The following is a 27619-nucleotide window of genomic DNA, read 5'->3' as shown; positions in this document are numbered from 1 at the left end:
GAAACAAATATCATCCGCGTACTGAATAATTTTTATAGTGTCATCCATCACACTATGCAGCTCTGCTATGTATACATTAAATAAAAGTGGACTCATTAAATAAAAGTGGACTCAATATTGATCCGTGCGGCAAACCGTTATATACTGTTCTTGGTCCGTGGAGTACATTTTTGTGGTCACAAATATAAATTTTTCTGGTTAGAAACAAAATTATTAAGTTATTTGTTAGCTGTTTGCTGATACCCATTTTACACCATTTTGTTTTTAAAATATTTAAATCAACCACATCATATGCATCTTTTAGGTCAACAAATAGGCATAACATGTATTTGTTATTAGATAAGTATATTTGTGCATCTGTAACCATATGGCTCAATGCATCTATAGTACTACGGCCTCTCCGAAATCAATACTGTGTAGTGGGTAGGAGAGAATTGCTTTCAATAAAATATTCTAGGCGAAACTTAATCATGCGTTCAAAAGTATTGGTCAGACAAGACATAAGTCAATATGATGATGGTAATTTTGGATCTTTAGATGGCTTTTTTATTAAAGATATAACAATATTTTTTAAATTCTCAGCATAATCTTGTTTTACCCACCAGTTGTTAAAAATTTTTAAAATTATTTGTTTAGCTGAAACTGGAAGATTGTGTAAAATTTTATATGTGAAACCATCCAAACCGGGAGCCGTGCTTCTGGTTTGTTTTAATGCCAATATTAACTCTGAATAGGTAAAAGCTTTAGACGTAGTATCTGAAGTAGAATAAAAACAAACATTTTTTTGATTGTCTACATTGACATTAGAGACCGAAGGCGGGGCCAGCTGATTCAGAACATCCTCAATTAAATCTTCGTGCAATGGACGTTTCTTTTGTTGATGATATTTGTTTCTTATAGCTTTTACACAATTCAAAATGTTTGAAAGGGGTGTAGATCTATTGAGTTGATTAAGAAAGGTTTGTAACGGGATTCAATTAAGCATAGATTCAAGTAATCTTTTTAATAACGTGACACACATTTGCGAAAATATATTATTTGTTTACAACATTGAAAATATCGTTGTAACGAGGACACACTCTGACCTAGTAAAATTTGCAATGTAATCAAAAGATTATTAAATAATGTGTACAAATTAAACAAGTAAAAACAATGATATATCAATAAACGCACGTGAGTTAAATAGCTGGAAATTACGGGATTATGAGCATTATCATTATTGTTAAGAATAAAGAATCCAGAGAACGGTCTAAGTTAATATTGTCAACGTCAACTGAGTACTATCTAGTATTGTACTTTGATCAACTAATGAACCAAATCATGAGTATCTAGTGTGTTTTAAATAAATGTACCATACGAGACCATAAGTGAACCTTTATTTATTACATGGCGTTCCTGCCTTTTGAATTAGGAGTCTTCTGATCCGAAGAACTAAATGAAAAATGCAACTACATACTGGAAATGTAAATGGAAAAATTGGGTATCCATCTCCATAATAGATGATATATGAAAGTCATTGTACCAGTTTCAAAATAGAAAATGCATCAGTAGTTAAGAAAATTCCCGCCAAATTCCGGACCAAACCCGCCAGGAGCACCGCCACAGCATACCAGCTCATGGACAATAAATGGATAAATGGACAAGTGAACTAACAAAACCCATATGTGAAATATATTATGTAAATAATTTTATGTTTTATCCCTTATATAAATTATGCAGTCTAACAGATAGAAATTATTACTTAGTATTTGAATATAAGAATTTAACTAATTCAAGTTCAGAATGTTGAGTACACAATTATTATTGCTTTTAAAAGGACAGAATATAATTTATTTTTAAATTATCGCTAATAACTGTTTATATATCAAATTCTATTTTTAATGAAACAAATTTGCCATATAATTTTATTTGCTTAAGGTATAGTTTTAAAAATATTTATATTTTATCATGAAAATACACTGTGACATAAGTCGGAAAATTTTAAATTACGACATTTGCTTAAATGACAAATTCTTCAATTAATATAGACGAAGAAATCGGATATGACTTTTTATTTTACTATTTACCTACAATAAATTAGGATATTTAGAATTATCGTTACATTTATAAGGAAGGAAAAGAATTTAAAAGAATTTTTAAAAACAATTGACCATGGCGTCAGAAAAATTTTCATTATGTTGGAACAATTTCCACGAAAATATGAGTTCAGGATTAAATTTATTATGAGAGAGTCAAGATTTTGTAGATGTTACGCTTGCAGCTCAAGGAAAATTCATAAAAGCACATAAAATGGTTCTTTCAGTTTGTAGCCCATCTTTTAAGGAAATTTTTAAGGCAAATCCCTGTCCACAGGGACATCCTATAGTAAACATCCTATAGTAATTTTGACAAACGTGACTTACGAAGCACTAAGAGACTTGTTACAATTTATATACCATGGAGAAGTACAAATTAGACAAGAAGATTTAAATACCTTTATTGAAACGGCGGAATCATTGCAAATACAAGGACTTACTGGAGATAGAAAAGTTTTAAACGGTAATAACATTATGGAAATTTCGGATGAAGAATATACTCAAAATGTAGAAGATTTTAAGCCAGTTTCTTTACCTGTGACAACGAAACAACAACCTATAAAGAAGGAAGAACATAGCGACACAGAGCAAGAAATAAGTATGGCTCTTACAATCAACGAATTTTTAAATATCGCAAGCAAGGTGTTACCCAGCGAGTTTGATGGAAGCGCAGGTAAACTGCAGTCATTTTTAGATGCATTAGAACTCCTTGAGAAAATAGCGATAGGACACGAGGAAACAGCGATAACATTAATAAAGACAAAATTAACCAATAAGGCCAGAAACCTTATAACTACAAAAGATACAATCCCAAGAATAGTGGAGACACTAAAGGGAGAACTGATTGGCGACAATCCGAAAACAATAATAGCTAAATTGGCGAAGAAAAGACAAGGTCATAAAGATGCAGAGGTCTATGCATCTGAGGTTGAGGAACTAGCCGAACAACTAAAAGTGGCATACATAGCAGAGGGAACGCCAGGAGATTTGGCTCAGACATACACAACAGAGGCAGTTGTGGCTACAATGAAACGTAATGCCAGCACAGACAAAGCCAAACTAATATTAGTGGCAGGCAACTTTACAACCCCACAAGAGATAATGTCCAAATTTTTATCGATCGACGAGACAGAAGATAGCACACAAAGAAGAGTGTTAAATTACAGAAACAAATACGATTTTGATATGAGAAAAGAAGGTAAGAATGCAATATATGGATACTATAAGAATAAATTCGAAGAAAGAAAAGAATATAGGAACAAAAATTATGGAAATATAAGCAAATATGAAAGACATAATACGAGGATATATCGTAATAGATTTTATAGAAACAGAGCAGATTGGCAATCGCAACGAAGAAGAATGAATAATCACTGGACACAGGTTAGATGCCACAGAAATAGAGGCAAATAGATACAGTGCCAGAAGTAAATTTTTTGACAGGAATGTAGGCAAACTGCATATGGTTCGACCTTAATGGTTGAAACCTACGTCGAGCAGGAGGCTGCTAAGAGGATAAGCTAGGGTGGTACTTGAATTCCAACCCGCTAAGAGTCCTGCGGCTCCAGCACGACAATACAGTAACTACAGAATGGATTAAAATTAAGGAACGAATTTAGAATTATGATTTTTTTTAATGCAGTAAATGGAAAAATTATTGAAAAAGAAGTTTGTCACAATGAAAGACGATTCCCTACGATTATTGTATTTATATGCAAGAGAAGAAAAGATGTTGAGTAAATTAAGTACGCACAAAGGCGAAAAAGTATGAACAGATTATTTTAAAAAGTATATGTCAATATTATTACATATTCGACAAAATAAAAGACAAGAAACGAAACAAAAAAAAAACGTACCTATATTTTACCACAACAACAAACACAGTATTCGTACCTAATATAAACATTACATAATGACATTAGGTTAATGATAGAGTTGGAATGTACGTAGTAAGCATGTCCATAAAATATGAAATGAGTACAATATAACTGACCAGGTTAAATATTTCATTATTATGATTCGTATATTTAAAATTTTATTTACGATGCAAGAGGAAATATCAAGACCCTCGGAGAGACTTGGTGAGATTTTTGCTCACAAATATGAGTGCAGAAGAATATAAAGAAAATGATAATAATGAAAAATGAGAATAAAAAGAGATGGAAAAAAGAAACAGCCAATTCTTAATAAAATACGAAAAGATTAAAAACAAATAATTTTTTTTTTAAGAAAAGGTAAAAAAATTTATATAGGATAAGATAAATATAATACAAGCAATACATAATATAGTACAATATAAGCAGGTCAAGAAGAGTTATAATTAACGACTTCCACATGTTACATTAAGGATATGGAAGAATAAATAGGATATATAGTACAGAAATATTACGAAATACTATTTCTGTATCGAATTACGAAGAAATGTTGAGAAATATGTGAAATGTAAAGAGATGCGACGACTGCCAAAGGCATAAGCACTCAATTATAAACAAGAAACCCATGAACATGTACATGGATGAAAATGGGAACAGACATATATTGATTTACAATGCGAATTAAGCAACTACGTAGAAGGATACGTAATACAGAATAAAATAAGCCGAAACAGTAGCCAAATCATTGGTAGACCAAGGCACAGAGTTTACAGCTAGAATAATTAGGGAAGCAATACTTGGCATTGCTGCAATTAGAGTCAATGAATATACTCGTAATATATAAATGTACTTTTGAATGCGAATAATATATAAAAATATATTTAAATAAATATAATGTGTAAATATACTTTTAAGTTCGTACAATATATATTTAAAATGTGTATAACAAAAGAAAATGTTAGACTGTATAATAGTTAAACAAAAGAAAGAGGGATAAATGAATAAATGGATAAAACGGTAAAACCTTATTGTGAGATGTCGAAGTGATTAATCGTGTATACTCAAAGTGAAAACAGAACTATTACTTGGTACCAAGAATTAATATAAAATTTTATTATTGTAATTTTGATTTAATAGGTAAATAGTATTGTAAATATTATGTGCACATAATAACATAATCGGGGTTAATATGTAATCAAATCTAAATGATTTAACGTAAGGTAAAAAAAAAAACGTAGGTAAAATATTGAGCTAATAAATAACATAGGGCATAATCAAGGATAATAAATAGCATATTACAAGGGAACAATCAGGGTAACTTTATAATATGCTGATGTTAGGTTAGGTTAGGTTACTAAATTTAAAAAATAAATTATTTTTTTTACTAAATATAAGGAAATATGTACCAAAATTTGTATAAATATGTATAGGTAAATAGTAAATGTAAATAATGTATATTTGTTCAGTAATCAGTTGATGATGACACGAAAAATTTTCTTCTTTCGTAAGGGAAGAGTTAAAACAGTTCATGTAATTGATTGAAAACGAACAACACTCAGAAAATTTTTCTTCTGAGGGATAGAGATGTAACGGGATTTAATTAAGCATCAGATTCAAGTAATCTTTTTAATAACGTGACACACATTTGCCAAACTATATTATTTGTTTACGACATTGAAAATATCGTTGTAACGAGGACACACTCTGACCTAGTGAAATTTGCAATGTAATCAAAAGATTATTAAATAATGTGTACAAATTAAACAAGTAAAAACAATAATATATCAATAAACGCACGTGAGTTAAATAGCTGGAAATCACGGGATTATGAGCATTATCATTATTTGTTAAGAATGAAGAAACCAGAGAACGGTCTAAGTTAATATTGTCAACGTCAACTGAGTACTATCTAGTATTGTACTTTGATCAACTAATAAACCAAATCATGAGTAAGTATCTAGTGTGTTTAAATAAATGTATCATACATTTATAAGCGAAGCATTATTTATTACAGGTTATTCAACTATTTTTTTGTTTTAACTTGAAAATGAGTTTAGCCTTTGCTGCAATATTTTGATAATTCAGATAATTTGTAATATTTCCTTGTCATCTGAACAATTTAAGTGCTTGGGAGCGACTTTTAGCTATATCAGAACATTCTTCGTCCCAAGAGTAGAGCCTTGGGACAGAAGGAATGAAAGGTTTTAAAACATTCACTATTCATATAATAAATAATTTAATCGATGTAAGCTGATCTTTTTAAGTATTAAAAGATTCAAGGACTTTGTATTTATCAAAAATAAATTAGAAATATATAAGATAAACAAGCGTTTAAAAAAACAAGAAATACTTGTTAACAAATATTAGTTATTTCTATACGTAATTTAAATATGTTTTCAACAACACTGGTCTTCAAAAATATTATCCTTATTGTTTTCTTGCATGATACCGTTATTTTTGGTGCTCTAAGCAGGGAATTTACTGCGGGAATAATTACAGCACATTGCCTTTCTATATAATGTTTATTTAATTAAAAACCGATATTATTAGAGTAGCCTCCTCAAGAATTTCTCTCCAATCGTAACTATGCCTTCTTCCGAAAAGTACATATTCCCATATTTCATGTCTTCATCGATGTTATCAAGGAACTTGTTTTGGGTCTTCGATCAAGTAGCGTTTTTCTAGCTGGGTCATTTTTTTCCATCCGCATTACATGCCCTATCCACCTCAGACGTCCTATCTTAATATGTTTTACGATATCTGGTTCCTGGTATATTTTATAAAGTTCGAAGTTTTATCGTCTTCTCCACACTCTCTTGTCATCCACTGCTCAACAGATTCGCCTTAATACTTTTCTTTCGAAATATCCTAACATGTTTTCATTGCTTTTTGTGAGAGTCCAGGTCTCTGACCCATATGTGGATCTGACCCACACAAATATGTAGAGTGGGCATATTATTGTTTTGTACAGTTGTATTGTTCTTCTTGTAAGTAGGCTTTAAAGCCTGTTTGTTCTTCAATAATTTTAAGAATGGTGTTTATTATTAAACCCATTTTGTAGCTGATTCTTTTATTGCTAAATATGCCTCTCATACAGCGTTTTCCGTCCTCCCAACAATATTGATATCATCAGATTGATTTATTATAATTATATTGATCCAATGGTTGTGATTTGTGACATACGTACTACTTTTTCCAGAGGCAGATTAAACAGTATACAGGAGAGAGAGTCTCCCTTGCCGCAGCTCGTTATTTTTTTTAAATGGTTCAGACGTAGTGTAAAATGGCTTTCTTCTCAATAATGTACATAATGTACATACAGACCATCAAAAAGATTGTATACTCTTTGCCACAAATTGTAAGAATATTTTTAATCGCATAAATAGTAATAAGAAAATAAGACAATATACATCTTTATTTGAAATTGTTACATAGTTGTCTAAATATAAGAACACATACTACATTTTTTTAAAGCTATTCGTTTATTGAATGTATATATATATATATATATATATATATATATATATATATATATATATTAACTTACATCTACTTTCATATAGTTTCCATAGTATCCTAATATATCACAATTTTTATAAGAATATGGTCGTTGGCTTTCTTGAACAACTATAGACTCTAGCTTCTCAAATCTAGATTTGTGCCTCAAAAGAGTTTCTGTCCATAGTTCTAGAAAAGAGTATTAATAAATGATGTTATAAGATATAGTCAATACGTTTCTTTAATACAATTTTAATATATTTGGTGGCCGACCGTTTAAAGCTTTTCAGACTGAATATTGTGTAACACATAATAGTTATTTTAACTAGATAGATAAAATGTTTTAACTTTTTTTTATTCAATAAAATTTACAAATTCAAACACATTAAGGATTAAAAACAACTGAAATTTTTTCAATTAACATCATTAGAAATATCTATTTTTGAAGCATCACAACTTGTACTCGTTTGCTTAAACACTTTATTCGGGGTACTGGATTGATTTTCTGCTCCGCCAAGTATACACTTGGATACAGCAATCTTATTGCTTATTGACTCTTCAATGTAAGATTCTGTATTCATTTCGTATTTATTCACTTTGTACACAAAACGCAACAATATTCTCCGCAAAAACCAAAACGTAACATTTGTTTGACATTTGTTGACAGAGTAATTCATATCCCCAGCAACGGAGCAATACAATTGCGATTTTTGTTCTAAAAATTACAATTTTCTTTGAAATTCTATTTTTCACCTGAACTTGAAGTCTTGCTATTGAAAAAAATGTTTTATTGCACACGACGACAAAATCGTATTATCTTCTCGAGCATAATTAGCGTCTCCACTGACGTCTCGATGCTAAAAAACGCTCTCGAAGATAAAGTATAATTTTATCGACTTGTGCAATAAATAACTATAAATAATACTTTTTTATAAAATAGATTTTATAGTCCAGAAATGTAGCCGAGACAATAGAATGGAATGTAATAAATACTGGTGGTGATTACTAAAAAAATTGCCTAATATTTCTAATAATTGCCCTCATAATATTATCTTTATTTTGCTTACCTTTTAAATCATTTATTGATTTTTCTTCGCCTCCATATTCTTTGGGTAATATGTCTCTGGGTATGAATTTGTAAAATTCTGATAAACTGCTATGAACAAATATCTAAAATTTAATGTTTTCAGTAAATTTTTTAACACGTCAGATATTTAGTTTAAAATATTATCAAATATTAACTTAAATCGGGGACAGTTTTTGCATACCTTTATACATGATACTATGAATAACAAGATAGGATCTTCCCGTAGCACAAAATCGGTCGTGTTCGCGCATGCCGTCATTGGAGAGCAGAATTTGAATTCTTGTTAAAGTTAAATGGGATTTTTATGCATTTTGTGATGAAATTATTCGATTAGCAAAATAATAATATTAAAAAAAGGTTTAATAATTACAATAATCGTACACAAAAGGATATCTCCAAACTATTTATTAAAGATTATTTATTGACACATACAAAAAACTGACATTACGAACGTGCAGCTCTCCAATTACGTCACGACTTATGCGCAATATCTTATCTTCTTAATCATAGTATCATGCCTTTATAGTTAGCAATGTAGATATTTATAGATTAATTAAATAATTTTACCCTGTTGACTAAGAACGAGCAATCAAAGCGTGAATTGTTCAAGCTAGAGAGAAGTTTCTTTAGAACTCGTAGTCTAGTCTGCAATACACATATCGATATCAAACTTAAATTATAACGTAAAATGTTTTGTTTCGTTTGTAGTTCTCTATAAAATCGTAACGTGAACTCTAAAGATAAAGAGTCTGAATAAGAAATTTGAAATGTGAGTTTACCTTTGGACTGTACGAAAACCAAATAAAGAAGTTTTTTGTAGACTTAATATAGAAAAGCAGTTTAAACATAAGAAAGTAAGAAAATCCAGTTATTTGTTTTGTAACGAAGTACTGCATTTCTCTATTAATGATTATTAAGAGTAAAATAAAGGTGAAACGAGGTCTTCGAAGAAAAAATTTCTCCCGACTGTGTAATATTAAAACCTAAACAAGAAGAAACCTTTGAAGAACTTATGCGTACATCTAAAGACAGATGAATGTTTTACCACTATAATCGTTAATCTTCAATAATATAGACGGCACATGAAGAAGAATAGAAAACTCTATTTAAATTCTAGTAAAGTATATTTCTGTTTCTATAGTTGTTTTTATTTATAAAACTGTAATATATTTTGTTTATTAATAATTTATAAACACTGTATACATACAAGCTACACTTAGGGATAGCTCACTACCACATTAGTCCAGTCATCAGGAATTTGATTTCTAAAAATTATACACAAGTTGAATTTTGCTGAGAATGTCAAATTTAAACCCCAAAAAAGATTCACAAAATTTGCCACTTCTATCCCCAGGCTTCCCCGTGAAACCTCACCTTTTAAGAGAAGAAAACGAAAAACATCGAATTCTTACTAATCTGTACGTCGTAAAAAATATATGACACAAGATATGTAGCTGAGATTTTAATCAAAGCAGTTTTTATGTAGAATGAACCGTTTTTATGTAGAATGAAGCGTTGTTTTTGATAGAATGGTTCATTCTACACAAAAAACTGTTAAAAAATAGTTTGACAAAGCAGTTTTTATGTAGAATGAACCGTTCTCTCAGAAACAACGCTTAAATCGACCAGCGATTTTGAATGTTAATTACGCACGCGAAATCAATTTTATTAAAAAAAGGTAAAATTATATTTAAAAAAAAAAGACATTCAAAATCGCCAGTCGATTCAAGCGTTGTTTTTGATAGAATGGTGCATTCTTCACAAAAAACTGTTAAAAAACAGTTTGACAAACATCGGATACTGTTTGAAGAGACGCAGATGCTGGATAAAACATTATAGTACTACCCACGGTTATATCGAGAAGCGGTGGAAATGATTTTAATCGGATAGAAGAAGGACTAAGAATTAATAAAACATGGTTATCGATATTAAAATCCACAAACATCCTTCCTGCAAATCACGAAAAAAGAAAAGCTACAAAGGGAAATTAATTTAAATTGTACTAAATTTAAACCTATTTTTAAAAACTTTATTGCAGCTTCACCTCGTGGGGGACCCAGCTTGGCTGTTTAGACTTCCTGTACTGAGTATACCCATTAAGAATTTATTAATTTCATACTTTGATAAACATTACTATTTTATTCTTCAATAATTTACAAAACTAGCTTGCTCAGGTTCAATTGATCTATATTTGGCGTTGATTAGACTCTCCATATCTCTGCGTAATTTAGATATACCATCTCCATAGTTGTATATTTCAACATCTCCCACTGTTGGTCAGTTGGTCTTGAGTAATGCTTTGACATTTTAATTTTATGATTCTCCTATTGACTGTGGATTTAACTGAACTACTTGGATTATACCCCATTAATACACTCTTCTTTTAATTTTGATTTTAAATTTTTAGTATTTTAATTTCATAGTTAAATTTCTTCTTTCCTACAGTATTGATAGCGCTTGGTAGACTCTTTTATTGTAGTCAACCACCCACTGTCTAATAGATTGTTTAGTCTATTTCTTGCATTTATACTTTACATCCACTTCAGTTGTCCTCAAACCTAACACCCTAATTATTATAGACAGGTTTGAGTGTGCGATCTGGATTATGCAATCTACTTAAAATATTCTATATAATTTCATATTTCATCAGTTGATTTCCTATAGTAGTGTTAGTTGGACCTTTGGTCAATGCTTAGTTTTATAGAATTTTGAAATGTGCAGATTACATCACCATGATTGTGACTGCCCATCCAAGCTGTCATATGTCACATATCACCTTAACATTTCCTTTAAGACCAGTAGCCATTCTCTCTTCTGATGCCAACCATACTGTAGCTTCGACTTTTTAAAAATTTTAAATTGTTTGTCCTTGTGTAGTGTAATATACAATTTTATGTTTATGACATTCTCAACAGATTGTTGAATAGGCCAAAATTGACGAAGAAAGTCTAAAACGTTATATAACATAAAAAATTTTATCAAACATCAACTTCGAGTTTTTTATCTAAGTTAACTAATATTCTTCAGCTAAAAAAAAGCGTTTCTTGGCTTATTTCAGATGCCCCAGAAGATGTTCTAGAAAGCGAAAGTACTTGGGCAAGATTTAATTAATAAACTGTGCTCGATATATGCCTTTCATTTGATCAAATTTCATTTATTCGAGCATTCAACCTTATAGCAAAATATGAATATGACCTGTGTAGTACAACGTGGCGTCAGGGCCCCACAGACCGAACACAGTACCCAGGAAACAGACTTTCTACACACATAGATACTGTAGTTGCAAGAAAAGAAGAAAACTTGGACCACAAACAGAATTACAAACATTAAACGAAGGCACAACGGACCACAACCTCATCCTATTAGAACTAGGAACATGGAAAGAACAAACATAATCAAAAGAATAAAAAAGAAAATAAAGTGGACAAATTTTAAAAGATTAGTGAGCACTCTAATATACATATTTCCAGTGATAGACAACCCAGGATAAATAGAAGACAGTCCCAGAGTTGGAAAATATCATCCAACAAGCACTCAGAAACAGCACTACAGAAAAGCAAGTCCGCGCAAGCAGCACTGTCCGAACTTAGAAAACCCGGAGGCTGGAGTACCACAGGGAGAGGTACTGTCACCTCTACTGTACACAATATACACAGCAGACATACCTAGAACACCAGGTACATTACTAAGTCTACATGCTGACGACACAGCGATAGTGGCTAAACATAGAAACATAGACATCGCGGTAAACAACCTACAAACAGCGATAGATGACATAAAAGAATGGAGTTTAAAATGGAAAATAGCTTTAAACTCCGAAAAGACGCAGGCTGTACTTTTCAAAAAGAGGCACTAGCAACCAGAAGACCAAGTGACTGTGCAAAACAACCCCATCGAGTGGAAAAGCGAAGCGAAATACCTCGGAGTAATAATGGACAAAGGCTTAACGTTCAGTAAACACGTAGATGCCACAATACAAAAAGCCAACTTGGCCAAAGCATCATTAAGGGGCCTAGCAAGAAGAAAAAGTAAACTAAGAATGAAAACGAAAATAAGATTAATAAATAGTATATCTCTTCCTATACTAACATATGTATCTCTCGCATGGGGACACATATGCAATATATCCAAAAAAATACAAGCGCCACACAACAGCAGCCTAAAGAAACAGCCAACGTACCGAGATACGTTGCAGAAAGATTCCTCTTCAGAGAATTGCAGCAAATCAGAGTGACTGAGATTATGAAAGATAAAGCAAGGACAAAGTTCGCAGAGATAGAGAACCATCCAAGTCACATAATGCGAGAGATGATGAGATATGACGCTTTCCATAGATGAAAGCACAAAAGACCGAATAGTCGAATAATACCAAACACATAATAGAGAGACAATAACAAAAACACCAGAGAGACAACAAAACACTAGGGATAAATCATACAAAAACAACATAACAGCACACTAATAAGACAGTTCGTAGCTCGAAAAAACTCGTGGAAAACCGTAACGAAAACCGTGGCTCAGTAGCTTTAAGTCGACAAACTCTATATTGTCATATTTTTATTGTCTTTATATTGTCATATTTTTCCAATATTGTAATATAAACATTTTATTTATTTATGATTTTTCTGTTTCAGGCAACCTCCAAAAAAAAACACATAAAAAACGGCATCGGCAAAAAAAATTAAAAAAATACTAACAAAACCCGGCGCAAGCAACAAACAATTAACAAAACCCCCAAAACCCGAGCACGTAGGGCACATCTCCTTGTCCCTAGCTAGCCCTAACTGAGCCTAGCTCAGTGCGGAGACTTGAGGCCCTAGTAAGCAATTTTTAGTTCGCAAATTAGCCACATTAAGATAACATAATCATAGCGACAATGCGCTGTCCTGAGTTTAATTCGGCTAGGAAACCATGTTGGGGTTCTATTACCCAGGACTCCTGTTCCCCTATCGCGCATTAGAGTGCTATAGGAGGGAAAGGAATGGTCTGGAGCATTGGAGCGCGGTGAAGTGGCTCCTATTTTTACTCTAGTTAATACACTTCGCTCCAATGAATTGTTACACCCGAACGTAAATTGTTAGGGGTGAACATGTCTCACAGGCTGGGTTTAATTAAATTGCTTGCTTGAACGCGGCGTCAGTTTCAACTTACAAGCGAAACAGCGACATCTCCAGAAGATGCCAACCCCTAGTGTAGGCGAAACGTCGAGAACTTCCTAACCGCCCGAACAAACAGGTTAACAAGCTATATTGCTGTAAATTTTAAAACATAATTTATGAAACATGTTAATAAAAATTACAAACTTTTTCCCTTAATTCCTTATAAAGGCATTTTCTTAGTATTGATATTAAGGATTCTGCTACTTTTGAAGCTTTAATAACATGTATCTCCTTAATTTTATTGTTCCAAACTTCCTAAAATTAAATACTGAAATTAGTTAGAGTAAAATTTATTAGTAAAAATTTTAATAAGGAGACTAATATTGTATCTAAATAAATGTTTAACAGAAGAGACAATAAATGAGTCTTAAGTTATACAACCTTTTCCAAAACTATATTATATTATACTGAGTAAATATGCAACCCTTATACCTGAAAATATTAATTTTATTTAGCATGCTAACTTCATGCTGGTAAAAAACTATAATTTATAAAAAATGTACACCTTTTAAAAAAACGGTGCATGCCACTTGAGAAGTACCAACAGAAGTGATTACTTTTTACCGCGCGTTATGGCTATATGTGGCTTAATAAAATTGTATGTCTAGTTATTAATGAATTGTTACTATTTTTTATAACGCCACACATTTAAGTTGTTTTAATTCTAAAAAGCTAGAGAAAGCTAAAAAAGCTCTACGAGACAAAACTAGTCTAATTATACACAAAAACTAGAAAAGCAGATATAGAATATAAAAAATTCAACAATTAATTCTTTTTTAATTATTATAACAGCTGACCAGAATACACATTATTCGTTATGTAAGGTAACAAGAAGAATGATGAGACCAATTATGCATTCTCTTCCTATTAACGGCAACTGGAAAATGGCAACTGGGCTAGAAGTAACAAAACCAGAACGATTTGCAGATCATTTAGAAAGCACGTTTAAACTCAACGACAATGATGGTGGAGAACTAAAATGGGTAGAACCATTCTAAACCGAAAAAAGAATAACGTTGACATCATTTAGAGAAGTATCAACAGAGACAAAAGAGAATATAAATTCTAAGAAAGCTCCAAAATATAATCTCATAACAGGAAAACTATTAAAAAATCTACCGAGAAAAGCTATAGTTAAGCTGATACTCCTAATAAATGCTGCTCTTAAATGGGATATGTTCCCAGACTCTGGAAAGTAGCTGAAGTCATTATAATCGCCAAACCAGGTAAATCTCCTGGTGATGAAGTGACTGAAGTGATAAAGAACTAATGAAGTGACATCCTATCGACCAATATCACTCCTTCCGGTGATATCAAAACTATTTGAAAAACTTCTATTGAAAAAATTAAAACCAATAATAGAAAGAAAAAATCTTATACCAAATCACCAATTTGGTTTTAGAAATAAACATTCAACTATATAGATCAAGTTAACAGAATAACGAATATAATAGGAAAAACATTAGAAGAAAAGAAAGTCTGCTCTACAATATTATTGGACGTGGCACAGGTGTTTGATAAAGTCTGACATGAGGGTTTAAACTATAAACTAAGAACGTTCATGCCTAAACAGTATTGAAAAATCTTAGAATCATGCATTGCGAATAGATATTTCAGAGTAAAACAAGAAGTGTACACCGATTTAAGGGAGATCAAAGCTGGCGTGTTACAAGTGAGTGTATTAGGTCCAGTCCTGTACCTATTGTATACGTGTGACATTCCAGAGCTAGAACAAAACACTATTGCTACCTTCGCGGATGATACAGCTACCCTAGCGATAGGAGACACTAGTGAAGAAGTGACTGGTAAGATTCAACTATCAGTAAATACAATAGATACCTGGACCAGAAAATGGCGAATAAAATTAAATGAGAACAAATCTGCACACATTAACTTTACAAATAAAAAAATAGAAAATTTACCAGTTAGAATAAACGATACCCAAGTTCCTTATGCAACACCAGCCAAATACTTGGGCACCACCCTAGATGCGAGGCTGCGCTGGAAAGTCCATGTCAAAAAGAAAAGAGGTGAGCTTGATATTAGATATAAGAAATTGTATTGGCTGATCGAAAAAAATTCAACATTATCCATTCATAATAATTTATTCATTTACAAGCAACTACTAAGGCCAGTATGGGTATATGGGTGTCAACTCTGGGGCTGTACCAAAGCTAGTAATCTACATATTATCTAGAAAGTTCAAAACAAATTACTGAGTAACATTGTTAATGTTTCTTGGTATATTCGTAACAGCAATCTCCACAGGACCTGGGTATGGAAACCGTCACCGAAGTACCTAATCAAAAGAGCAGCAGCAAGTCACAAGCAGAGGTTGCATAGTCATGTGCATGTCGAGGCAATCGAGCTTCTTGACAACACTAAACTAAAGAGAACTCATAAGGACAAAACTATTTGAGTTAGTGTAAATGTGTAACATTTTAGTGTAAAAAGTAGAGTATATATAGTGCTGTGAAGTTATTGCATGGTAGTTTTACTGCATTAGTTGATACATAAAATAAGAGTAAACCATAGGGTAAGCCTTTAGATTTAAATACTTGCTGTTTATTAAGTTGGCTCAGAAAATACTGATAATTGGTTATTTGTGTTAGGAATACAAAAAAAATAAAAAAAAATCTTTATTATTAAAAATTTTGTTTGATAATTTTAGTAGTTTTTAAAATTTATTTATTAAAATTTATATTACATAATGGGCAAAAACACAACAATTATACTTTTATTATTATTTAATATAAGTTTCACTTATGATTCTGATAGTTTATAATACTTAGTTTTGGTTACAAACTACAAATATTTTGTAAAACCAGCAACACTACGACAAGAATTGTTGTCTTTTAGAGAAACTTGATTTTTAATATCTGAAAATATAGAATATGTGGTTTTTTACATATGCCGAATTCTTCTAAATTTGACTTGAATTTTTTATAATCCTGGTAGAAAAATGTAAAAAGTCCTAACCTCATAGATAAAATCTAGTTTTCTAAATAATTGTGGTGGAGATTTTGTTAGATGGCCAAGTTTTACATTGCTGTAGTCGAGAATATAAATCTCAGCAAGTGAAAGATCTTCCCAAATTTGTACTTCGTTGATATGGCTCAATAAAGCTAAAGACTTATCAGCATTCATCTTTTCTGGGTTGCCATTACATTTAAAGAAGATCACTCGGCGCAAGTCCGGAGTCAACTTTGGTAGTGGAAACACTGTTCTAAAAAGGGTTTAAGTAAATAATGTCGAATAATCAAAAATTACTTATTGAACAAAATAAAACTAAAAAATGAGTACCTACAATTCTTCGTATATATCCTTTGTCGCTGACGAAAGTGGAAGTGTATTTTGAAAAACTTCTGGCATAATTGTCCTTATTGAGTAATACATATCCAGACTTTGCTTCGTTTTTTCTATGCTGAAGTTATTATTAACCAGAAAATGTGTTATCATGGTATCGACTAAAAAATAACTGGAGTGTGTATTATTATTAATTATCTGGTAAAAAAACACATTTAGAAACCGAACAGTCTGTTAGAAAAACAATGGCAAATAACGCAATAAAGATTAAACCTCTTGATCTCTTTATATGTAGAAACAACATAATAAATGCATCCCATATATCAACTTAAGTAGAAGGACGTGTATAGCACAGTCATCCAGTACCTACATCCTACCTACATACAAGTTGAAATAGTCATCGGAAAATAATAAACATTTAAAGCATGTCAACAACAACTATCGATGCTTTATTGGACCTCCTCTTTTTGCATGTTGTTGTTAGGAAGATGTTGAGAATGTTGACAGACTGCTAGAAAATTTAGTTAGCCTTATTATTAGATCAGAACAAAATTATTGTTGGCGAAATAAATTCTTAACACAATAAAAGAATATACTGCTTTAACATATTTTATGTTTTGTCTGACACAAAGTTTCCTATGTTAAACTTTAGGTTCTAACACATGCGCAATGTTAAAAAACAAAAGAACGATGGCGGCTACACAACATACAACCAAATCCAAATCGAAGAAATGAAGTCGTTTTTTGTGAAATCAAAATATGACATTTTTATTTTAGAATTTGTATTAATTGTATGCCCTTTAAATTATGTTAGATAGTTTCATATAAACAAATGGCTACTAAGAAACATATTGATAAGGCAAATTCAACAAAGACCCAGGCCGGATTCCAACCCTGCGCTTAGTTGATAAAGTGCCGATTAAAATCTGCTCTTACTAAAACTAACTTTTCAGCGGTTTATAATCAAGAAACGTAAAATATTGTTAGCTAAATAGAGTATTTAAACAACAAAGTTTCTTCATACAAAAAATAAACTGTGAGTACATTACCAATTTAATACAAATTCAATATTATTAAATATTATACATAACCCATAATTCCATACAACACATCAATTAATCCAGTTTCTGGTTTTTTCCAGCCGATACAGGACCAGCTCTAGAAAAATTTCATCAAATGAAGAAAACAAAAATTTAAAATGGATGATTCTGAAAATATTAGCATACCTACTACATCATCAACATCGACATATTTCAATGCAGTAAGCAACTTCAATTTTCCTTCGAAAGAACAAGCCATTATTCTGTCAGCTATCCAAGGTATTAAAATACATGAATACATAGTAGTCATAGGGTCTCTACTCACACCAAAAAATGTTATTTTTGCATCACGAATAGCTAACAACCGAGTTTGTATTTACTTGAACAATACTAGCATAGTAGATACCTTACTAAACAACCATAAAACAGTAGTCATCCAAGGCAATGAGATAGAAATTCGAAGACTTATTACGCCAGCAAGGAGACTAGTAATATCAAACATCTGCCCCATCATCCCGAACACTATTCTAGAAGACGAACTGAAACAACTAGAAATAACTGCAGTATCCAAATTAACGTTTTTAAAAGTTGGCATGCTCGAGTCTGAAAATAGTCATGTCTTAAGCTTTAGGCGGCAAATATTTGTCTCTCCGATAATCACCAAACCAATTCCAAATACAATCTTAATAACCTATGACAACACTCCTTACAGAATCTTCCTTTCCCTAGATGGTTTAAATTGCTCTAGATGTAATACTACTGGCCACAAAGATGAAAACTGCACATCAACATCAACTGGTACAGAAACACTTAAAGATCCCTATACCTCAGAACTCGAACCCATGGAAGTAAATCAGAATAATTCAGCAACAAATATTTCAGATGATACAACCAACTGTTCCAACCCTATTTCTGCAGATATCCCAACGACAAATGATTCGCTTATAGTACACAATATACCTTCAACTACAGCTAACAGCAATAATACTAAGACAAACAATCAAGCAAAAAGGCAAATTTCAACCTCTCCTGAAATCTCAGAAACTAAAAACCTAAACGAAACTTTCATAACTCCAAAAAAATCCGCACCCAAAAAAAAGAAAAAGGCTATAGATGTCGAAGCCACATTAAAACCAATTAAAAACATTTTAATGACAGCATCTCCTTCATATACGCTAAATTTCTCTGAATTATGCGACTTCGTTATAAACGCAATGTGATCAAAATTTCCTGAAGTCACAGCTAAAAACTATACAGAAGATTTTGACGGCTTATTCAGCTTATTAAAAATGGTTCACACAAAATTTAATGATAGACGCATGAAAAATAATATCACAAGAATTATAAAGAAAATAAATCCAACATGTGAATCTTCCCTCACTGAAGAAAGCGACTACGATTTATCTCAATAGTCCAATTATATTCATTCTTCAATGGAGCTTGAATGGCTATTATAGCCACATTGAAAACATTAAAATGCTAATCAATGAACTGTCACCACTAATAATATGTCTTCAAGAAACTCATCTTTACAACAATCAAGCAAAACTAAAAAATTATATGCCCTATACAAAAAGTCGAGCAGTACGGAATTTTTGTACATTCAACCATCCAATCCAAAGAAATTCCATTAAAGACAAATCTGGAAGCAGTAGCAGTTTCGGTAATACATCATTTTAAAATCAATATATGCAACGTATATTTACCACATCCTGACGAAACTACTCTATTAGAACTTCAAAATGTAATTAAACAAATTCCATCTCCAAAATTAATTTTGGGTGACACAAACTGTCACAACATCGCATGGGGATCACAAAAAACAGATAAAAATAGGCGAATATTATCAGAAGCAATTCATAACATAAAACTTGTTTTGTTAAACACAGGAACACCTACTAGATTCAATGCACATAATGGCACTTTTTCCTCCATAGACTTATCTATCAGTGATTTAACTTTAGCTCCATTTTTACAGTGGAATACATTGGACCACCTATACGACAGTGATCATTTAATAATAGTCTCCCGTTTTATACCGCTGTCGCGGCTTTGGGAGTATAGCAGGGTAGTCTGCTATATCTAGGGCCTACGGTATACAAGGAAGGTAACATGGCCAGTGCTACGCTTCAACCGTCTATTATTACCCCTGGTTTTACCCAAGGTACTCATTTTTATTCAGGCTGAGTCGACCTGGGGCCTATAGACATTTTTAAAATGTCTAGATGTTCTTGCCGGCGGTGGGATACGAACCCCGGACCACCGGCTTGCGAGTCAAGCATCCTACCGCTTGCGCTACGCAGGCCCCAGTGATCATTTTCCAATAATAATTATTCATGACAAAGATGAAAAAACTGTACAACACCATATGAAACTTGGAAATTAAAGTCAGCTGATTGGGAAAAATACTCGAACTTAGTAAGCATACGTATACCAAATCTCGTTATATCAGATAATATAGACACTACTCTATCATCTTTCAATGGTATAATTTTAGACAGCCAGAGATTCTATAGAAAAAACCAAAAATATCACAAAAGTCCCTCTTTCTTGGTGGAACACTGAAATCACATCCGCTTTAAAGCAAACAAAACATGCTTTTATTATATACAAGAAGTATAACACACCTAATAACTTGAACAATTTTAGATCTTTAAGGGCCAGATCTAGATTTTTAATAAAGCAAGCAAAAAAAAGAGAGCTGGACCAATTACGTGTCGTCAATTGACTCGTCTACGCCCATAAGGGATATATGGCAAAAAATAAGGAAAATAAAAGGTTCAAAAACATTTAACCATATTGACACAATAACTACAAATGATCTAACAACTTCAAACAAACAGGAAATTTCAGAAATTTTAGTTACACTATCAGTTGTATTCAAGCAATCAGCAGTACCACCCAATCAGCAGTATCTGATGACATACAACCAATTTTCATCGAAAAAATAGGTTACTATAGTAACATATAAGCGCGAAGGTTACTTTAGTAGAGATCTTCAACAAAATTTATTCGACCCATAAATTTCCATCTCTCTGGCGCGAAGCAATTATAATACCATTTTTAAAAGACAATAAACCAAAAAACTTATCTTCTTCGTATCGACCAATATCTCTTACCTGTAGCATCTGCAAAATAATGGAAAAGATTCTAAGCAAAAGATTAAAATGGTACTTAGAAAAGAAAAATCTCCTTAAATCCATCCAAAGTGGGTACCGATCAGAACGGTCCACAATAGATAATATTATAGCATTAGAATCTGAAATACACGAAGCTTTTATACATAAACAAAAATTAATAGCAATTTTCTTTGACATCACAAAAGATTTGACACCACGTGGACATATTATCACATCTTAAAAACAATGAAAAGTTGGAAAATAGATAGAAAATTCTTAGCCTTCACCAAAAATTTCCTGGAGAACAGAAGTATAAAAGTTAAAACAAACGGTATCATGTCAACTAAGAAATCACTGGGAAATGGTATGCCTCAAGGATCTGTATTAAGCCCCTTGCTATTTTTAATAGCAATCAACAGCGTATCTAACCATGTTAGGCTTCCAGTAAAAGCAAACCTTTACGCCGATGATCTTGTAATATACATATATGAGAAGTAAAAACCTAAAATCAGCTGCATCAATATTACAAAATACACTAAATAAATTAGAAGGGTGGTCTTTAGATATAGGCTTGAGATTTTCAACCGAAAAAATTAAAGTAATAATATTTGACAAAAAGGAAAACACAACACCACTAAAATTTAAAACTAAACGGAAATACTCTTATAACAATCAACGAAATCAAATTTTTGGGAATGACATTCGACTCTCAACTAAAATGGGCATCGCACATAAATGAACTAATTAAATCATGCCAACAGAGAATAAATCTTCTAAAAGTTCTTTCCAATCACAAATGGGGCGCAGACACAACTATTCTTCTACAATTATATCAAGCTCTAATTAGAAGCAAACTAGATTATGGATGTATATGCTACGAAACTGCTACTTAAGTCAAATGAACAAACTGGACATCATCCAATCCACAGCATTACGCATAGTTTTCGGAGCTTTCAGAACCACGCCAATTAGCAGCCTTCAAGTCCTAGCAGGAGAACCGCCATTAACTCTCAGAAGACAATATTTTTCAATGTGTTGTGCTACTAAATATCTCAGTGCAAAGCAAAACCCGTTTATAACAAGTCTAATAAGGAGAAAACCTTCAAATCTGTACTCAAATTATTGCCCGAGAAACTTACCTTTCAATGAACGAATAAATCGATTTGAATTCGATATAAATCAATTGAGAGCCACTTCTACAAACAGATGCCGGTCTCCTCCCTGGAAAGTTCAAATATTAAAAATAGATTTTACCTTACTTAACTATCCCAAACATTCACACAATCCTTCTGAAATAAAATAACAATTTCGGTCTACCATCTCCAGATACCCTGATTTCAAACTAATTTTTACTGATGCCTCTAAAAGCAGTAACGGTGTAGCTGCTGCAGCTATTTTTGAAGACAACACCTCTGTCACCCGTCTAGCCAAGGAGTGTAGCATATATACTGGAGAACTGCAGGCAATCTTCAACGCACTGAACCAATGTACCAGCATTGATACAAACTTTCTTATTATATCAGATTTTCTAAGTGCCTTAAATGGTGTCAAGCAGATGTATCCTACTCATGCCAATTTAGCATTAATAAAAGACATGCTATACAATGCCCAAACATGTGGTAAAAACATAACATTTTTATGGGTACCATCCCATGATGGGATAAAGGGTAATGAAGCAGCTGATAAAGCAGCAACAGAAACTATGGATAACATGACAATTTCTATTATGCAAAACATACCAATTTCAGACAAAAAAACGTTAATAAAAACTTACATTAACAAAACCTGGCAAGTAAAATGGAACCAAACAGAAGCAAAATTAAAAATTATCAAACCAGATGTTACTTCTGCTTTACTACCGCTCCCAGCTTAAAGACATGACCAAGTAGTTATTAACAGACTGCGGCTAGGACATACAAAATTTACACATGGATACATCATCCCTAAGGACCCCCAGCCGATTTGCCACACCTGTCAAATACCATTTTCAGTGCAACATATAATGATAGAGTGTCCAGTGTACTCAACATCAAGATCGACAGCAAAAATAAAACACAATGTAAAAGAAACTCTAAAAGAAGACATCAGTAATACAATAAATTTTATCAAAAATTGTAAACTGTAACATAACATAAAATGTTCAAACATTTTGGATGAAATCCTTTATAAAAAGGTATATAAAAAACCCAGTTGGGCTATGTTGCATTGACAAAACGTTTTCGGAATAAATATTCCATCATCAGTGTCAAGTTAATACATGGATGTAGCCACTAAATATGTGGGTAAAAACCCTTTAAAAATTATTAAATAAGATTTGATTTACATTATATCTAATTTACAGTTAAGATGTTAAAGTTACCGTTGGATTGGTAACATGGTGACATATGACTCTACATTAGTTGCGAGTCCTGAGACGGTATGTCTACGAGGACTTTGTCAATGCAACATAGCCCAACTGGGTTTTTTATATACCTTTTTATAAAGGATTTCATCCAAAAATTTTTAATATATGGTATACAGCCAAATACAGGAACTTTGTTTCCTTGTGGATAAAATGTTCGTATTTTCCAAAACTGCTATGTAAATTTTAATACCACACCGCTAATAACCCTAGGTTGATACAGTAAAAAAAAAGACCCAGGTCATAAACGTAATCACCAAAATGTACAAAATTCCTTTTAACAGGTTATAAACTTTTTATAGATTTATTTATAGCTGTTTTTGATAAAAATAAGGTACTTCATACTGTTGAAAAACTTTTTCATTTAAAGAATCATTTGAAAGAGGAGGCAAGAAGCCTAAATAATGGTCCAACTCTAACAAATGACTCTTATGATGATGCATTAAACATTAGCCATCTTCATCTTCTATGATCTTGCGGTTCCATTTTCCATTGTTTTACCATAATCCTAAATAAATCAGCTTCAACATCATCCTTCCATCTTTTTTTGGGACGGCCTACTGATCTTCTACTAACTTCTTGGTCTTTCAAATTATTTTACTTGTTACTAAAGATATTTGAGATCCTGATCCTATTTGAGATCCTAATTAACCCTTTTCGTTTTAATTTTTACTTTTACTGTTGTTAAATATAATCAACCTATCCTCTACGTTACTACTGCTGTCCTGTCCAGTACTATCTGATAGAAAATGTATGTCCAAAAACAGCAACGAATTATGTTCTTTGTGACAAATTGACCACCTAAAACTCATTTTACATCTAACAGGATGATTATTTGATATTAGAAATTGATATTTGAAAGAGATTTGATATTAAAACAATTATAAATTTTATGACCTGATAATAAATACAGCTGGCTTCTAATTTGACTTTACTTGTAACCAAGTGAGCTTTTCGATACCTTTCCTTGGCAGGGCTATGTTTTTATATGGAACGGTTACAGTTTCTAAGGCTGTGGCCCTATTTTCAAAGTAAGATAAAAAATCTTTAAAATTTGTCAATTTTGAGTTGATATTATCAATTTGAAATGATCTGTCAGTATACTAATCTAGTTTTTTGGATAAAATGCATACAAGGATCATATCCCAACTTTCTACAGGTTGTTTTAAATTTTTTAGTGCACTTGCACTTTACTAATAAATTCAAGTAAGGTAGGGGAAGTTTCTTTTGATTGAAGGGAATGTCAAATAATGAATAAATTTGAAAATTTATTAATATTGTTTCATTGTTATAACGGTTATCTAAATAGTGGATGCGGCGAAGACTAAACAGCAATATTTCGATTTAGCACAAGATTAGTCATTACTTTCGTTTTGTTCTGTTTAATCTTTAGTCCGACTTCCAAGGAATCGTGATATAATTTTTCAAACATTATTATTGTATCGTCCATACCATTAGCTATAAGGACGATGTCATCTGCAAATCTCAAATGACTGAGCTTCTCTCCATTTATATTAATACCATGCTCGTTCAGATGTGCCTTCTTACAAGTAAGTATGTTCTAAAATCGTCGTGAATAGCTTTGGAGCGACTGTCTCCTTGTCGTACTCCTAGCTGTATACAAAATCTATTGATTTCTTGTTCAGATAGTCTTACGCTAGCTGTGGCATTTTGGTAGATATAATTAATTATGTTAGTGTAGCTATGATCTATTCAACATTTTATCAATGCGTTTAACATTTTCTGATGGCTTTTGGTATTGAATATATCAGTGCCAATGGTTTATTGTATTCTACAGACTTCTCTATTAGGTTTTTTATTACCAGTAAGTGGTTGTTAGTGCTGTATCCCGATCTAAATCCAGCTTGTTCTTTAGATTGATAGAAGTCCAACTTAGCGTCCAGTCTTTTTTTGATAATTTTTGTGAAAAGTTTATATATGTGTGAAGTCAAACTGATAGGACGGTATTTTTATTAAATCTGTTATGTCTAGACATACATCTTGAATTTCCTGAAATTCTCCCAACAAATTTCCTAACTTCTCCACCTTGGTTAATACCAATTCCCAAGATTAATACTAACCTTAGTATATATAAAAAACGTGAGACTATAACAGACCTGATCAAACGATCATTTTTGATAGAAATGGAAACTTATAAAAATCACTATAAGATATACACTGACACATCCAAATCTTCAGATGGGGTTGGTGCAGCCATCCTCACACCCAATACATTCTGAAAATTTAAATTTAATCCCATTACTTCGTCATACACTGCAAATTGATTTGCTATATTACAAGCACTTATCCACATAAAAGAGTCGAAACAGTCCCCATCTCTCATAATAACCGATTCACTAAGCTTACTTCAAACTATCAAACGTTTATATACCAATATTCCAATTGCCTCACATATCAAATCAGAAATAAAGATTCTAAATAATAATAAGATTACTGTTGACTTCATGTTTGTTCCATCACATTCGGGTATACAAGGAAAAGAAGAAGCAGGTGAACTAGCCCGCTTAGCATCCTTCAGCCAGGACTCCATTTTTATTAATGAGGTTTCTTCAGATGACTTCAAGTCAGAAATAAAATATAAAGTGTTAAGTGCGTGGCAAAATAAGTGAAGTACATCACAAAATAAACTTAAGGAAATCAAACAATTAGTGAAACCGTGACTCCAACCCACAGCGAATAGACACGACCAAGTGAGAATAACACGTTTGCGATTAGGACACAGTAACTTTACACATAAACACCTCTTTACGCGAACTGTGCCGCCAATGTGTGAAAATTGTCAAGTAACACTCTCCGTGAAACATATACTAACTCAGTGCAAAACATATGAAGCAGCAAGAAAGAAGCACACTATCCCAAATATTATAAAGGAAGCCCTAGGAAAAAACATGAACATTAAAAACACAATAAGTTATCTTAAAGACTCAGGACTGTATCAATTATTGTAATTTTTTCTAACTGTACCTGTTTTATATTTTTTAGGTCGCTAATAACCCTGATGGTTACAGCGTAAATAAATAAAAAAAAACAATTGTTACAAATTGTTTCATTGTCAATAATTTTGTTGTAAATACATAAGTTTAATTATCAAAATAAAAGAAAATTGTACAACTACATAGCGAAAATGATTGCGTTTGATTTATAGTGCATATTATTATTATAAGCGTAGGATTTCAATAAACAGTTAAAATATTTGCCTACCTGCTTTTTCAGACAAATGACCCTGAGTTTCTAGCCAATCACTAATAATCCTAACGTCCTGTTCCACACTTTTTTTGTTTTTTCCAAAATGTTTAAAAATCCGATCAGGATCTGTATTAACAGACATTGTTGATATATCCGATCAAAATTCTAAAGATTTCTTTTAATATTTATTTTTTGAATTCTGTCCCATCACTCAAGCTTTAAATAGTAATGAAATATTCAAGGATATCGTCTTAGTTAAAAGTAAATATTTTGGTTTTATTTTTAAAGGATAAAAAATAAATCAATTAAAAAAATTAAAGAGCAGTAAACGTTAAATATGTAATAATTTTTTATATATCTAATATAATTTGATGTTTTTAATTTTTTTTAGCTCAATTCGAAAACAATTTTTTTAAATCATAAATAATATTCAAAATATTTATATCATCACCGCTACCTATTATAGGCTAGTCAATTTTTATTCAAAATGGAAACAACAATTTTTGTTGAAAATTATGTATTTTTTATGTGTAATTCACGAATTTTTACATTTCATGTTAAGTATTTCAAATTACTTCCGGAAATTCTTTGAGCTCTCTGACAATTAAATCTCTGCAGGGAATTAGGGCAATCGACAGTGTTAACTGTGATTCTGTAGATAATTATTTTATTTATTAATATACGGGATTACACAAAAATTATGTTAACATACAATATAAACAACAATCTCTGTAATTGCTTACAAACTAAGTGAAATTAAAATCCTAATTATAAATAAAACGAAATATTAGTTTATATATATGAAACAAGATAAATTAAAATAAACAAAAAAGCAACTGTAGTTTGTCAAGCT

At 31.8% G+C, this 27619-nt stretch overlaps 1 protein-coding gene across 3 annotated transcripts; it reads right to left on the bottom strand.

Moving 5' to 3' along the window:
* Positions 1-7349: 7349 nt before the first annotated feature.
* LOC140445623 (alpha-tocopherol transfer protein-like) lies at positions 7350-27006 on the bottom strand. Of its 3 annotated transcripts, none has more exons than XM_072537823.1 (6): positions 26782-27005; positions 17001-17160; positions 16673-16919; positions 13838-13948; positions 8515-8617; positions 7350-7636 (listed from the first exon to the last, which is right to left on the bottom strand). In XM_072537823.1, exons 1-6 carry the CDS (start codon positions 26906-26908, stop codon positions 7488-7490), a joined length of 897 nt encoding a protein of 298 aa, XP_072393924.1. In that variant the 5' UTR covers positions 26909-27005; the 3' UTR covers positions 7350-7487. The 3 variants fall into 3 exon arrangements, with proteins under 3 accessions (XP_072393924.1, XP_072393927.1, XP_072393925.1); XM_072537826.1 differs by having other exon boundaries at positions 17001-17171; positions 26782-26912; XM_072537824.1 differs by lacking the exon at positions 13838-13948 and having other exon boundaries at positions 26782-27006.
* Positions 27007-27619: the final 613 nt, after the last annotated feature.

This window comes from Diabrotica undecimpunctata, chromosome 7 (assembly GCF_040954645.1).
Source record: "Diabrotica undecimpunctata isolate CICGRU chromosome 7, icDiaUnde3, whole genome shotgun sequence".
Taxonomy (NCBI): domain Eukaryota; kingdom Metazoa; phylum Arthropoda; class Insecta; order Coleoptera; family Chrysomelidae; genus Diabrotica; species Diabrotica undecimpunctata.
Note: the sequence above shows the minus strand (reverse complement) of the source record. Positions and strands in the feature narration are given on the sequence as shown.

Bases quoted from the DNA above. Each gene is read 5' to 3' on its own strand.
- LOC140445623 (XM_072537823.1), bottom strand. From the start codon at position 26,908: ATGTCTGTTAATACAGATCCTGATCGGATTTTTAAACATTTTGGAAAA. The intron at 13,949-16,672 runs GTTAGGACTTTT...ATTTAATTTTAG, and splicing joins AACTAGATTTTATCTATGAG to GAAGTTTGGAACAATAAAAT. The intron at 8,618-13,837 runs GTTTGTAATTTT...ATTAAATTTTAG, and splicing joins ATAAGGAATTAAGGGAAAAA to ATATTTGTTCATAGCAGTTT.